Source organism: Parus major, chromosome 12 (genome assembly GCF_001522545.3).
Source record: "Parus major isolate Abel chromosome 12, Parus_major1.1, whole genome shotgun sequence".
NCBI classification, from domain to species: domain Eukaryota; kingdom Metazoa; phylum Chordata; class Aves; order Passeriformes; family Paridae; genus Parus; species Parus major.
Window position 1 is genome coordinate 2,862,597 of NC_031781.1, and position 13,624 is coordinate 2,876,220.

A 13,624-nucleotide genomic window follows, 5' to 3' on the forward strand; every position below is an offset into this window, starting at 1 on the left:
CTAGGAATTGAAAATTCATTAACATGACCTGAACCATTCCAATCCAGGCTCATGAAAATGCATTTTGTTGAGGCTGAGGTTTAGGTGTGCTCAAAGTAGCTTGTTACCTTTAGAGAGAAGTGTACATGTTTTACAGCAGCAGATTTATTTCATTTCTGAACAGTTACACAAATATTAGTGCTCTGATCCTTTTTCTTTCTCATTCCCATCCTCCTCAAGACACACTCTGTCTGTTAGGAAAAAAACCCCACAAATATTCGGAATTATTGGAATTATTGGTCTAGTTTTCAGCCTTTAGATCCACACCGAACACTGAGCCAGGAATCCTGTACAAAATGTCCTGATTTCAAGCTGCCACACTGGGATTTTTTACTTTTCCAGTCTAAAGTTTTAGCTTCAAACCAAAAGGATGGAACCAAGCCCAGGACTAACACCTGAAAATTCTTTGGACCTGTTAACATCCCTGTTCTTACCTAGAGGAAACAGGCTTCTTTCACGTGAGGGAAGAGCTGGAGAAGGCTGGAAGCTTGCAGAGGGAAGGCAGAAAGCGCCCAGGCAGGCGTGGCAGGGTCAGCACCTCTGGGATTATCGATTGCCAAGCCTCACTTAGGGCAGTAGGACTGGGGAGCACGAAGAAATTAATTGGGAGCCATTGATTTGTTCCCACAGCACATCCCAGGGCTGCTGTTAGAGGTGATCTAAACAGACCAACTTGGTCAATTTCAATATCAAATTCAATTCACAAAATTCAAACAGTAAAGGAATATGTTGGGCAAACACTCCTCTCTACCAGTCCCTAAGGCACATTTTGTCCAGGATTCTCCAGAACAGCACATCCAGCTGTGTTCTGGGTGTCCTAAAGACTTTTCTATCTAGTAGAATCAAATTAATTATATAATCAGTGGAAGGACATTATGCTCAGAACAAAATTTAAAAATTATTTTATGACAAGTTACGAATTCATTGTCCACTATTTTCTAGATACAGAAGAGAATTAAATACTTTCAACTGAACTTGCAGAATGCAAAGATGCTAAAGCTAAATCTCAGATTTGTCAGGGGCCTTGTTATCTTTTCCAATGATTGGTATCCACCAATGGGCATTAATTACCATCACTGATTGTCCTCTAACAATCCCCAGAGTCCTGCACTAAATCCACTGGGCTCCTGCTGCTGGAGGATTGCCCTGAACCCCAAACTCTGGGATATTGTGACCTCTGGAGGTGACAGGTGATGGATGAATGAGGGACATCACCCTGAGAGCTGGGGTGGGGAGAGAGGGGCAGCTCTGCTCCATTCTCCTGCCCTTCCCCACCTGCCCATCCTCTCCTCTCACCCTCAGCCTTTGGCTGCAGGAAAACCCAGAACTGGGGATAACCCAAGGCTGCAGGAAAACCCAGAGCTGGGAATGAACCAGGGCTGGGAATAACCCAGAACCAAGGAAAACTCAGGGCTTCAGGAAAACCCAGGATTCCAGGATAACCCAGGGCTGCAGGATAACCCAGGATTTCAGGATAATCCAGAGCTGCAGATAACCCAGGGCTGAGGATAACCCAGCGCTGGGGATAACCCAAAGCTGAGGAAACGCCAGGATTCCAGGAAAACCCAGGATTCCAGGATAACCCAGAGCTGCAGGATAACCCCCTGTGCCTGGCTATGCTGGGATTTTCCCCTGCCACTGCTGTCTGCCCTCCACAGCACACTTTTCCAAGGAGGCAGCAGTGCACAGTCAGTCTGTCCATCCCATTTCTCTGCTGGCTTTGAGTTCACACTCAGGCTGGGAGCTGAGTCAAGGAGCACTGAACTCTGCTGCACAGGGATTGTCCTCACAGCCTTTCCCAAGGGATTTTCATTGTCATGGAATGTGCCACAGCCACCTCATTGTCCCTTCCAGCTGTCAGGCAGTTTGAGTCTGCTCAGAGATTTCTGCTTGGGCTGCCTGCACTGTGCTCTAGCTTCTAGCAGTGCACAGAGTACAACTTTTTATCCATATCAATCTGATTTTCTCTTCATTGTGGCAAATGAATCTTATATGAGAATGGTAACGAGCAGGATTTTCCACACGAATAATTTTTCTGTTGCCTACTCAATGCTTTGACTCGGTTCTTTCCTCCCTGGTCCTCATTTGGAATTTCAATTACCTCTGAAATCTACTTTCATTTTACCTGATGAAGTCACACTACACATCCTGTACCAAACCTGTGCAATCACTTTGAAAATTCAGAGTTACAGTAGCATTTCACAAAATAGACGAGCTTTCATGGATTTTAATTCCCACATCCTCCATATGAGCTACAGCCTGCTTCAAACAGGAGCGTATTTATAGGAGTCACCTCTGAAATACTACAGTAAAAAATCCTTACAGTTTATAGTCACAGCAATTTGGGTATTTGTTTTATAAGGTGGCAAAGTGTTACTTGACTTTTGAGACAGCAGTTGTCCAAACAGTTGGTGGAAGGATGAATTAAACACTGACACACCAGAATCAAAATCAAATTTGTTTCTGCAGTGTTTTTTGTCTTCAGGGTTTCTTCCAGGGATCTGTGGGAGCTGCTCTCATTGATTCACTGAATTACACTTTGTGTTCTCCTTCTTAATGACAGTTTCTGTTCCCATGCTGTGCAGCTTTGAAAACAGCAGATTTTCTGCCATCAGATCACTTTGTGTTGATTTAGATGGCTGTGAGTGTTTAATAGACAAACCAGTTGTGGGGACAAAGGTGTTTTAGGTGGATCTCCTGCTGGAGTCACTCCATAACCCAGGAGCATCCCCAGCCTTGGCTGATTTCAGGGGGCACATGGGGCTGCTCTGTGCAGCTCCAGCCTCTCCAGGAGGTGGTGGCAGTCAAAGGGAGCTCAGAACTTCCAGTCCTGCTCCAATTCCCACTGATGTCCCTGGGAATTCAGGTGGCCCTGGGACCTGTATTGCACTTATTCACAAACAGCTTTAACCTTCAATTTTGGGTCAAGGAATCACAAATAAGGCCCGTTTTCCTTTCCCACTAATAAATTAAAGCTCTACTCTTTTCATCCCCTTGAGTTTTTTGTTTCTCCACTACCCTATCTAAAAAGATAACACAAATCACCTCAGCTCCCCCCTTGCCTTGGGGATATTAAACCTTCCTCCTTGCAGAGAGGGTTTTACACCCACTTTTAGCTGCCAGGTGGAAACTGTGGCTCCACACCCCCAAAATTGTGTCTGTGTTTGTTGAGGCCAGAAACTGGTGGAGTGTGAGGTTTTGTGCTGAGAGGCCAAGGCTGGGCTGGTGACGGAGCTCCTGCCTGGCTAAGCCCCCACTTTATCTGGAAATTGTGTTTTCTGCAAACCAAACAGACCAGAGAAAGTACATCTGCTGCTTGTTTATTGATTTAGGGCTCTTCCTGCCTGTTTCTGGGAAAGAAGGGAAAAAAAAAAAAAAAAAAGAATAAAAGGCCACCTTCATTATTTCACTTTTAATTTCCTTTCTCCAAAGTAAGCAGAGCAAAATTAGATTTAGGCTGATGCATATTCCACAAATAAATTACATGGAACTAGAGTGGTTAAATGAACTTTGCTTGGGGATTATTGGAAAGATAAATATTTAAACACTGAACTTGAGGTAAGTCATGTTTATGCAACATCTGGGGTTTTTTTGTCACTGCTTCTCCGCCCCCTCTTTTTTTTTTCTTATTGTGGCTTTTCTAGCCAGCTCAACCCCGAGGACATGAAAGCAGGGTGAATACCACCTTCAGAAAACTCTGTTGTCTGTATTGTTGCCAGCAGAGGGGTTTCTTTTTACTTTTTTATTAGCAAATCATCTTTCCCTGGTTCTATTTTTATAGGACTCTTTGATTATATTTTACACTATGTCTGGGTTAAAAAAATTCAAAGTAAATTTAAGAAGAATTCAAATTATATCTCTTGAAAAAAAATCAGCTTGTATTGAAATTTTTCAAAAATATTTCGATTGCAGTATAAACCATTATAAATTGTTGAGCACCAGAGTGAATGAAGCTTAAACTTGAAGGTTTTATTTTAAATTAACAAACTTTTAATTGCAAGATGACATTCTATTAACCAGACGTAGAAACTCCAGAAAATTTCTGCAGTAGGGAAGGATAGGGACTTCCATTCCATATGGAAAAATGCAAACAACAATCCAGATGGGGACTGTGCTGGTTAATTCTGTAGCCACCTCCTGGGTCACTGAATTACCTGCACCACAGATGAGCCAGGGTGATATTGGAGGTACTGTGGAATTTTATCAAACTAGAATATTCCTTTCTACAGTAAAAAACAAGCTAAGCACAGTTATGAAATCTGTAGCTGGCCAGATACTGAAGATTGATACAAGAAACTATTTGCCTTTTCAGCTCATAATACCAAAAAAATCTTCAATTTTCAGAGGCTGATGAAGATGAAACACTAAGAAACCATAATTAATAATAATTATCCTTGCTGTTGTGACATCATTCAATAATGAAATGAACTGGCTTTTTATATTTTTATGCTCATCTGGAAGTGAAATTTATCCTCCCTGGATAAAATTTGAATATTCACTGTTGTTATTTTGATTGATGGCATGGGATTAGCAAATGTCAGTGTGTTCCTCAGCTGTTTGCATATGTGTTCCCACAACGAGCCAGGAGTTTTTCCAGTTGCTACCAATATTTATTACCAATCCTATCATATTCATGTATGACTATAAATTTTGAAAATTTTGCTCCACATTTGCCAAATATTCTGCTTTCTGTCTAATTAATAATGGTAGTTCATTGCATTGCTATATAAATTAGTAGTCCTGGTAATCCTATTTTTTTATTTTGCTGTATTTAGTGTTTATTATATGTATGTGGAAGGGCTCATGCAGTGCAGACACTTCCATGTCCTGCATTTATGAACTTGGCAGATTTTTCAGTTTCTCTGGTTGCTCTTTGGGTTTTTCCCCTCAGTTTTTAATTGCCAGAGTAGAATTTTTACTTTTCTGAATTTAAGAAACCTTTAAAAAAATCCACAGTATTTTTGTAAAATGGCCTTTTCCCCTCAGTGATACTTTTCAAAGAGAATGGCTTTTATAGCAGTAATTATAAGTGATAATTATCAGTAATTGTAATGCAAATTTAAGGGAAATCCATGGAGCTGGTAAATTTTCACTGTTCCTATCACACTTGTTTCATATATATAATGTTCACCAAATGCAGGAATAGTCTGGGGAGTGCCTGTTCTGCCAAAATGACCAGAAAAGAGCAGACTGGGAAATGGGATGGGTGGGTTCAGGCCAAGTTTTCTTTCATTTCCATGGGACATTTCAGGTTTTGTTGGCAGAACAATCCCCTGGCCATGGGTTGGTGACCGACAGGTGGCAGAGGGAAAACTGGGATAATTCAAATCACAGCAGGAATAAAGGAAAAGCTGCTCAAACCCCAAAATAACAATTGCTGAACTTCATGGACCTGTCCCAGGGCCAGCTACAAACAAGAGGAGTGCTGGGATTGTTGAATTTTGCCTGAGTGAGGTTTTTTCCTCTCTGAAGTCTAAACTGCAGCATCCAGAACCTCTTCCCTCAGTCTGTGCTGGGATGTGGTGGAACACGTGGAATCTCAGGATCAGGGTCCAGAGAAAACGATGTTGCTGCATTTTTCTGAGGGAGGAAGCACTTTTTTGGGTTTTTTTTAATGTGAGTTGTGTTGGCTCCTGCGGCCCACAGAGGATTCCACAGCTTTGGGATCACAGGAAGATCCGTGGTCCTGTTAATTACAGGAGTGCCATCTGCACTGCCGTGCTCAGAGGGCTGCCAGCATTTCCATCACAAACCCCACTGCAGTGGTTTGCAGCTCAGTCACAGAAATGTGGTGCTAACCCTGATGAATCTTGACTCTGGCAATGATTTGTTCCCCTCCTACCCCCAAAAACTAAAAAAAAAGAGCCTTGTTTAAAATCTGAAATTGATACACCAGTGACTGGATGTTGACTAAGCAGGAACTTTGGTTGCTGCAGTTTAGCAAGAATTTAATTCCTAAATTTCTGTAGAGGTGACCTTTAGAGGGTAATGCAAGTGCTTTTGGTTATTCTGAAACTAATCAGTGTCTCATAAAACCTCTAGCAATAGTTTATGTCCTAGAGCATCAGCTTTGCCTCTGATTGTGTTTATTGTGTTGGAATGTGGCTCTAAAGGAAGGGTTTGGAGCCTGTAACACTGTCCTGCTGCTGCTGCCTGGTTTAATTACATGTTGAAGGTGTTCAGCTTTTTTTTTTCTAGTTATAAACCTCTTCTGTGAGATGAGGTTTGTGCTTGATTAATAGAGGTTCAATATATGCAAATTTTAAGTGGGAAAAAAAACACAACAGTGTCAGCCATGCCCATGACTGGGAGATCTCCAACTTTTTCAAGTGAACAATGGAAGTGGCCATTCACAAGGCTTTTGGAGAGACAGAAGCATTCCCATTTCATTGGATAAAGTGTTTTCATGTGCTTCTGTATATTTGATTTCCTACTCAGTGACTGGATTATTCCCAGTTATTCCCTGCATTCTGTGCAGAAGCTGGAGCCTTCCCTAGGAACCTCAGATGTTCTGTATCACAAGCTAGGACCTGCCTTTAAAGCAAGTTTTTGTGAATTAGACATTGCTGTTTTCGTAAGTGGCCAGAAAATGTATTTACAGCCCTGCTAAATCCTGGAAATGAAGGGGAAAAGGTGGTTAATTTGGCATCATTAATTATTATAGCCTTGCAGAGTGGGAATTTGTGGGTCAGAAAACACAGAAGCAAAATTAGGAACTTAAATTTAAGAAACAGCAGAAATTCAGTTTTAAAAGCAAAGTTAAAAAACATACAAAAAACTTTAAGCTTAAGGAAAGTTAAGAACACCAACTGGCTGTATTGGGAATGACACTGTGCTCAGAAAATCCACCCAGCAAGTCACCAGAACACAGAGGATGAACAGGTTGAGGCACCACACAGCCAGAACAGCTTTAGCCACGTTATGATCATGAACTTCCCTAAAGGATGCTGTTTAATCATTGAGCTCGTGGTCACTCTCTTCTCTAATGTGCCTGTTTTGTTTCCCCCCCAGCTCACAATGCCAACCTTTCCTGTTGTTGTGAAGATTGGACATGCTCACTCAGGCATGGGAAAGGTGCAGATGCTACTTGTTGCATGTTGGGAGCCTGGGGTTTGTCCCTCCCCTGTGCATGCTCATCCTTCCCTGATATTTTACCTTTTATCTACCCAGACTCTGTCTCGGATCCCCCCCTTGCAAATCTCTGCCTGTCCATGCTAAGGAAGCATCTCTCTTCGGGACAATAAAAACATGCCCAAAGTATTTTTACCACGAGGCCTTTGCAGTTTGAGGGTTGCCCTGTGTGGGATGTGCTTTGAACTGTGCTGAGATGCTTTCTCGAAGCAAAACCTTGTTTATTAATTTATTGTCTGCACTGAAACTCTTCAGGAGTCAAGGTCTGTTGCACAATCCGACTTTTTGGAGCTGGGAGTGTGGGAAGGTTTTGCCTTGGTTCTTTGTTGGTTTCAGCTTGATACTGAACTTTGATTTCCTATCTTGACGTGCTGTCTGTGATTGTTTCATATCTCTGTATAACTGCTGCTTTCTTTCTTCAAAGTAATTGCATTTCAGCGGTGAGTACAGATGTTTTGGTGTCACTTATCTCACAGTGCAGGGCCAATGGGAGAGCATTTCAATCCCATTCTCACTGCTATCAGTGACAATTTCTAGTCCTTGCAGAGTAACTTCACTCACTGAAAACACTTCAGTGCTAGAAGTGGCTTAGATTTTAAAACAATTAATCAGAGAATAGTTACATTTATCATCCTGAATCTCCAAAGCTCCATGACCATAATATTTGCCACTATTTTCAGACAGAAAAGTGATTTAATTACAACAATAACAGTATGTTATTTTTTTGCCTATGACCGTGTTGCTTTGTTTCATGTTTAGTAAATCATTGGAAGTCCAGCAGCCAATTTAACTGAGGGCAGATTGAACCACTAATTAAACTGCACTTTTGGTGGATTGCATACATGAAGTGTTAGAATGTTTATGCTGTACTTCAGATATTCGCCTCTCATTTAGAGAAAAGGAGAAATAATGCACAGGAATGTTCCTCATATCAAATGTCTAGAAATTATTTTTTCCTTTTAGCTATGAAATATTTAAAACCCTCCAAGATAAAGAAGGAGGGAGAGCAAAGGAAGGTTCCCCTGGAAGCCCAGCCCTCCCCAAGGGCACTGCTGGCACCAGCATTTCCAGAGCTCCCAGCTTGACCCACACAGGCCAGTGAGCTTTCAGAAAATCAACTTGAAACCAGGCCTCGTGTCTGGCTTGTGGCTCCCAAATGGCAAATTACTCTGTATCTTTCTCCATTTGAGAGCTGGGGGCAAATACTTAGACTTTAAGCCTTTATCTCCACCAAATTCCATTTATTGTGCCCAGTCCCACCTCCCAGCCGTGGCCCTCAGGTTCCCTTTTCAGTCCCAGGAGAAGCAAACGGGGTGCTGGGCTTGCAAAGAGCTGCAAACTCCTAATATTTATTGGATACCACAGGAAATACTGCTCCTGCCTGCTTGCCCAGCTCTGAGGCCCTCACAGACACTGCCCTCCCTGCCCAGAGCTGATGTCTCTGTCCTCCCTCTGCCCCCAAAAAATCTCCTCCTCCCTCTCCCGTAGATCAGTATTCCCCACTTTTCCATCCCCCTCTTCTTTCAAGATAGAAAAGCTGAGGCTTTAGTGCCACTCATCACCTCAGCAGAGCTTTCCACACCTGGGAAATCCCAGCCCTGGAAAGCCCAACTCCTTCAGAGAAGAGGGAAAAATGAGAATAATGGTTCTGCTGCCTGGAGCCAGCCCCCTGTGCTCCCTGTGAACCTGCCCTCACCAGGATATCAGGATCCTTCAGCTCCTCCCTCCTGGGAAAAGCTGATGTGAAAATTCCTTGTGGGCTCCACATATATTCAGTTATCTGAGCAATTTACAGAACCAGCAAGAAACTACAACAATTGGAATTGCATGTCACACCTCAAAAAAATTCTGAGGCCTGCAGATCTATAATTGACTAACATCACTTAAGAAAAAAAAAAATAATTAAAATTAAATCCCAGTGTCTGCAAATTGCTTTCACCAGATGAGCAGGTAATACTTTGCCTAGAAAAACAGATATTTTAAAGCAGGAATGTTAAAGAACCTAGAAATCAGATAAAATACCAGATTACTTTTTTAATGTTATCAAAACCATGCTTCTCACGAATGCCATTTGCAATGGAATTCTACATTTTATTCCTAATTACTCTTTTTTTCTTTTGTCTGTGCTGTGTTCTTGTGGCTTGATGGCTCCAGATCAAGGTAGACAACCACTACGATTTTCAGGACATAGCCAGCGTGGTAGCACTCACTCAGACCTACGCCACCACTGAGCCCTTCATAGACTCCAAATATGACATCAGGATCCAAAAAATAGGCAGTAACTACAAGGCATACATGTGAGCCAAATCCTTATGTTCTTTCCTGCTTTTGTTTCAAAATTGATAAGCACCAGTGAGATTAAAGAGTGTTGGATGAGTCTCTGAGATGCCTCCCTCGCCACACCCTCTGGAAAGAGGATTTTAAACTTTCTGGATTTATCAAAATTCTTTGTATTGGTTGATTGTGGCTGGGAGGAGGAGAGAGAGACACCAGGTGAGCCTGCCAGAGGGGTTTTTCTGCTAACTTGTGTTCATTATTTCCATTTTAAGAAAGGAGCAGTTGGAAGAGGGTTTGGTTTCACAGAGGACTTGTTAATTCAGATTTCTTTGTATTTTTTCATCCATTTAAGGACAAATTTTCTTCACATTTCTCTTCTCCCCTCTGAGGATACATTGGATGGCACTCATTCACACAAACAAACTGAACTGTCACTCTTTAATGGAACAAAGTCCTCACCTTTCAACATAACACATCAAAGAAACAATCCAGTCTTGCAGTGACCTTCACGGAGACACAGGAAAACCTCTTCTCATTTCCAAGCCCAGGTGTTTGTTTAAAGGCCATGGCTAAAGGAGAGGCTCAAAGCACATTCCAGCTTCACACACAACATTAAACTAGAGCGGCACACCAAGCTGTGATGCAGCAGTTGAGCTCTGGTACCTGTGTTTATGCCCATTGTGACTCTCTTTCCATTATCAGGCAGTGTAATCTGACAAAAACTTGCTTCATTTTTCATTTTGTGACAAGTTAGATGGCCTCATGCCTTTGCTCCCTCACACTTACAGCCCTTAGGCAGGGAAAATGTAACACAACAGGGATAAAACCACACATTTACATATCCACACCTGCATCCAAACACGGGGATATTTCTCAAGGAACTCCTGAAACTGGAGGGATCAGTGAATCCTTGTGAATCATTTGTAAGGCACACTCAGGTTCCTCACCAGTAAAGAGCTGCAAGAAAACCATAAATATTGAGAGAAGCTGGAGTTGGGTTAAAGCAAATCCATAAAATGGTTTATAATTTAAAGGACAGGGTTGATGTTAAGAATCAAATAATTTAGAACAGGCATGAGGAAATAGAAACTTTGGTCAAGGGTGGGAGAAGGGGAAAAATTTAACTCTTTAGGATGATGGAAAGCCACACACTCTTGACTTGTCACAGGATCTGCTGCTCTGGGACTGAAGGGGCACCTGAGAAAGAACATCCAAGGTCTGGCCTTCCCAAACCAGCTCAGAATTCCCTCCACTGCTCCCTTACACCTGAGGGGCCTCAGGCAAGCACAGATCTGCTGGAAGCACTGTTCCCATGGGTCAGATCCATCCTGCAGTGTGGGCACTCAGCCCTTCTGCTCCGTTTGGAACCCAGAATTCTCTAAACATTGCAAAAACAGCACGTTGGAAATCTGAGTTGTACCGTGAACAAGGCAGGACGTTAGAAAAGCTTCTGAGGACGCAGAGTTTTACGCAATATTCTGTTATTTGGGGTGTTGCAGGGATACAGGACTGGGATTTCAGCTCCCTGTGGAATTCAGGTGTGTGGGGCCTTCCCCAGCTCTCCCTACAGGCTCCAGAATCTAAAGTAGATGATGCAGCTTTTATCCCCCAGCTTCTCCAGGAGAGTTAATTCCAGTTCTGCTTCTTTGTCTCACACTGGTGCTCCAGACCTGACTTTCCCTGTCCTCTCTGAGGACACCCATCTGACTTCTTCTGGCAGCCCCATCCCAATGTCCCCTCTCCCCACTTGTCTGGGCCGTGCCTTGCTCCACTCCTGCTGTTTTCCCAGACTGCTTCAACCTTCACATCCCTTAGTCCTTCCCCCTCATACCAGAGCTCTTCCCAATCCCCAGGATGTTCCTCAGCCCTTGGATTCTCCTCAGTGCCACTCCCCAGCCTTGCTCTGCCCCTGCTCCCAGCCTTCTTCTCCCCACAGACTTTTCATGCCACTCTGCAGGGCTGGATGGGGCTTTTCTCTCTTTTTCTCTCTTTTCTCTCTTGTCAGTGCTTTGACAGGCAGATTCCTCGTGTTGTGCTGCCCATCTTTCCCCTTCTCTAATGAACAGAGCTGATTTTTCCCACTTTTACAGCTCCCAAGGGCAGAGTTTTAGGGGTAAGGCCCAGCTCTCAATGGCTCCAGTACGTGGCCAGGTCCCAGATGTAACATTGGGCTCATCCTCTGGGATAGAAATTGGACCACAACGTTTTGTAGAAGAGAGACACGCTTTCCCCCTCCCGCTTTGACTAGAAATCTAAATGCTGTTCAGCATCAGGAATAATTTCGGAAGAGCCAGCCACGGTAAATTTATCATTCTGAAACATAAATGTTTCTTCTTTGCAGAAGAAGCAGTTGGCCTAAGGGACAGCAAAAATAAGTTAAAATGACAGCCTGTTCCTCCTACCTTTTATTTATTTTTAAGTTTCTACTCAGAAACTCTGGGTTCATCCAAATGCTAAAAGCCTAGCGATCATTTTTTTCCTCTAGATTCTTTCATACACTTAAATCACACACCAAAATGAAATACTGATTCGTTATTACAAAGCAGCGTGGAAAGGAGAAGATTTACCAAATGTCTGAAGAATCCTTCATGTGCACATACATATACATGATGTCAGTAGAATATTGTTCTACAGCTGGTTCTCATTTTGCTCTGTGACACAGGAACAGAGCACTTAGAGAGTCACCACAGAAAATACCAGCTGAACATTTGTTTTTGTAGTTTAAAGAGAGTTATTAAGAGCCTCAGTTTTATAATTCTGTGGGAAATTGTGGTTTAAGTGGATCCATGAGTCACCAAACACTGGTGCTTATCGTCTGTCAGTAGAGATTATGGCCAAAAAAGCAGGATTGGATCCCTGTAAATACCACAGCCCCTCCGGAGGCTGTGTGACACACACTTAACTGCCCTGGGCACCCGGGCACCGTTCAGCTGACTTCAAGGAAATCCAGTTTAAAAGGGTCACACACAATGTAGAAAAACAGAAATACAAAAGCCCTGTATCTAAATCTCCCCTCCAAAAGCAGGACTGCGAGTCCAGGGCTTAAAGTTCTTTGATCAAAAGGTCAATAAACCAAAAGTAAAGCACATCAAGCAAAGGAACAGTGCTGGAGGATCAAACCACAGAGCAGGCTGCCTACCCAAGAATAGTAGGCAGACATTTCTACATATTTTTCTGATGACAAGTCCCTGTCCCAGCAATTTGGACTGGATACTGCAAATGCTACTAAATAAAGCAGGAAGGTGTTGGAAAAGGGGAAGTTCGGGTTACTATGAATTGTTTAGCAATTCTAAAACAGTTCTTCCTTCTTGCAAAGACCAAATCGAGTGCAAACATGTTAAGCCTAAGTGTAAAGCACTTAAAGGTGTAGGAGTTGTTTTATTTACTGTTCAGTGTTTGGTTAAAGAGGAGGAAATAGTGATGTAAAAGACTCTTGGCGGTTTTCAGAAGTGAAGAAGGGTGGGAAACATACATATTTCATGTATACAATTACAGAAATCATCTCTAGAGCTTAGGGTGTCTGGTTGGGTCATTTTGGATCAGTTCACCATGATCTCTTGTTCTGGAGTTCATCTGTGTCAAACCCACAATCTCCTGAGATTCCAGCAGTTAATTCTGTGTCCACAGCATACCCCAGCCCTCCTCTGATCCCTGCAGCATCCTCACAGCCAGCCAAGCATCCATTTGGAGACTTCTGCAGGAGCTTTTCCCAGGGTGGAGGGAAAACAGGGCTTAAATCAAACCATCTTGGCCTCTCTAGTCAGTGGTGCTGGGATTCCATCACTGCAGCTGAGCATCTTGAACTAAATACTTGCTAAAAGCCTTCAGGATAACTTTTCCCCCTGATTTGGTCACATCTTCTTTCCTGAAAGACACCTGAAAGAGTCCATTCTGATGAATTCCCATGAGAAGTCTGCAAGAGGATTGAACTGGGATTTGTGGGATTTTCTCTCTGATGCAGAATGTCTGTGTAGAGCAGTAATGAACTTAAAATTGTTCATTTTTTAAGCAGGCACATGTATAAACACCACCTTAGAAAACTGAGCAGAAGTCACAACATAACTGGTTTGCTGGGCAAGGTTTCCTGACACACAGCACTCAACAAGCACCTTCCCTTCCCTTCCCTTCCCTTCCCTTCCCTTCCCTTCCCTTCCCTTCCCTTCCCTTCCCTTCCCTT

General features: G+C 42.9%; 1 protein-coding gene across 1 annotated transcript in view; it reads left to right on the top strand.

The window, feature by feature from the left end:
• Positions 1-13,624, top strand: part of SYN2 (synapsin II) — a gene marked incomplete at its 5' end in the record, with an annotated part of 155,545 nt that overhangs the window by 108,483 nt on the left and 33,438 nt on the right. The window contains 2 exons of the mRNA XM_015640485.2: positions 7,051-7,113; positions 9,325-9,467. Of these exons, the coding sequence (XP_015495971.1) occupies positions 7,051-7,113; positions 9,325-9,467 (206 nt within the window). The remainder of the gene's footprint in view (positions 1-7,050; positions 7,114-9,324; positions 9,468-13,624) is intronic.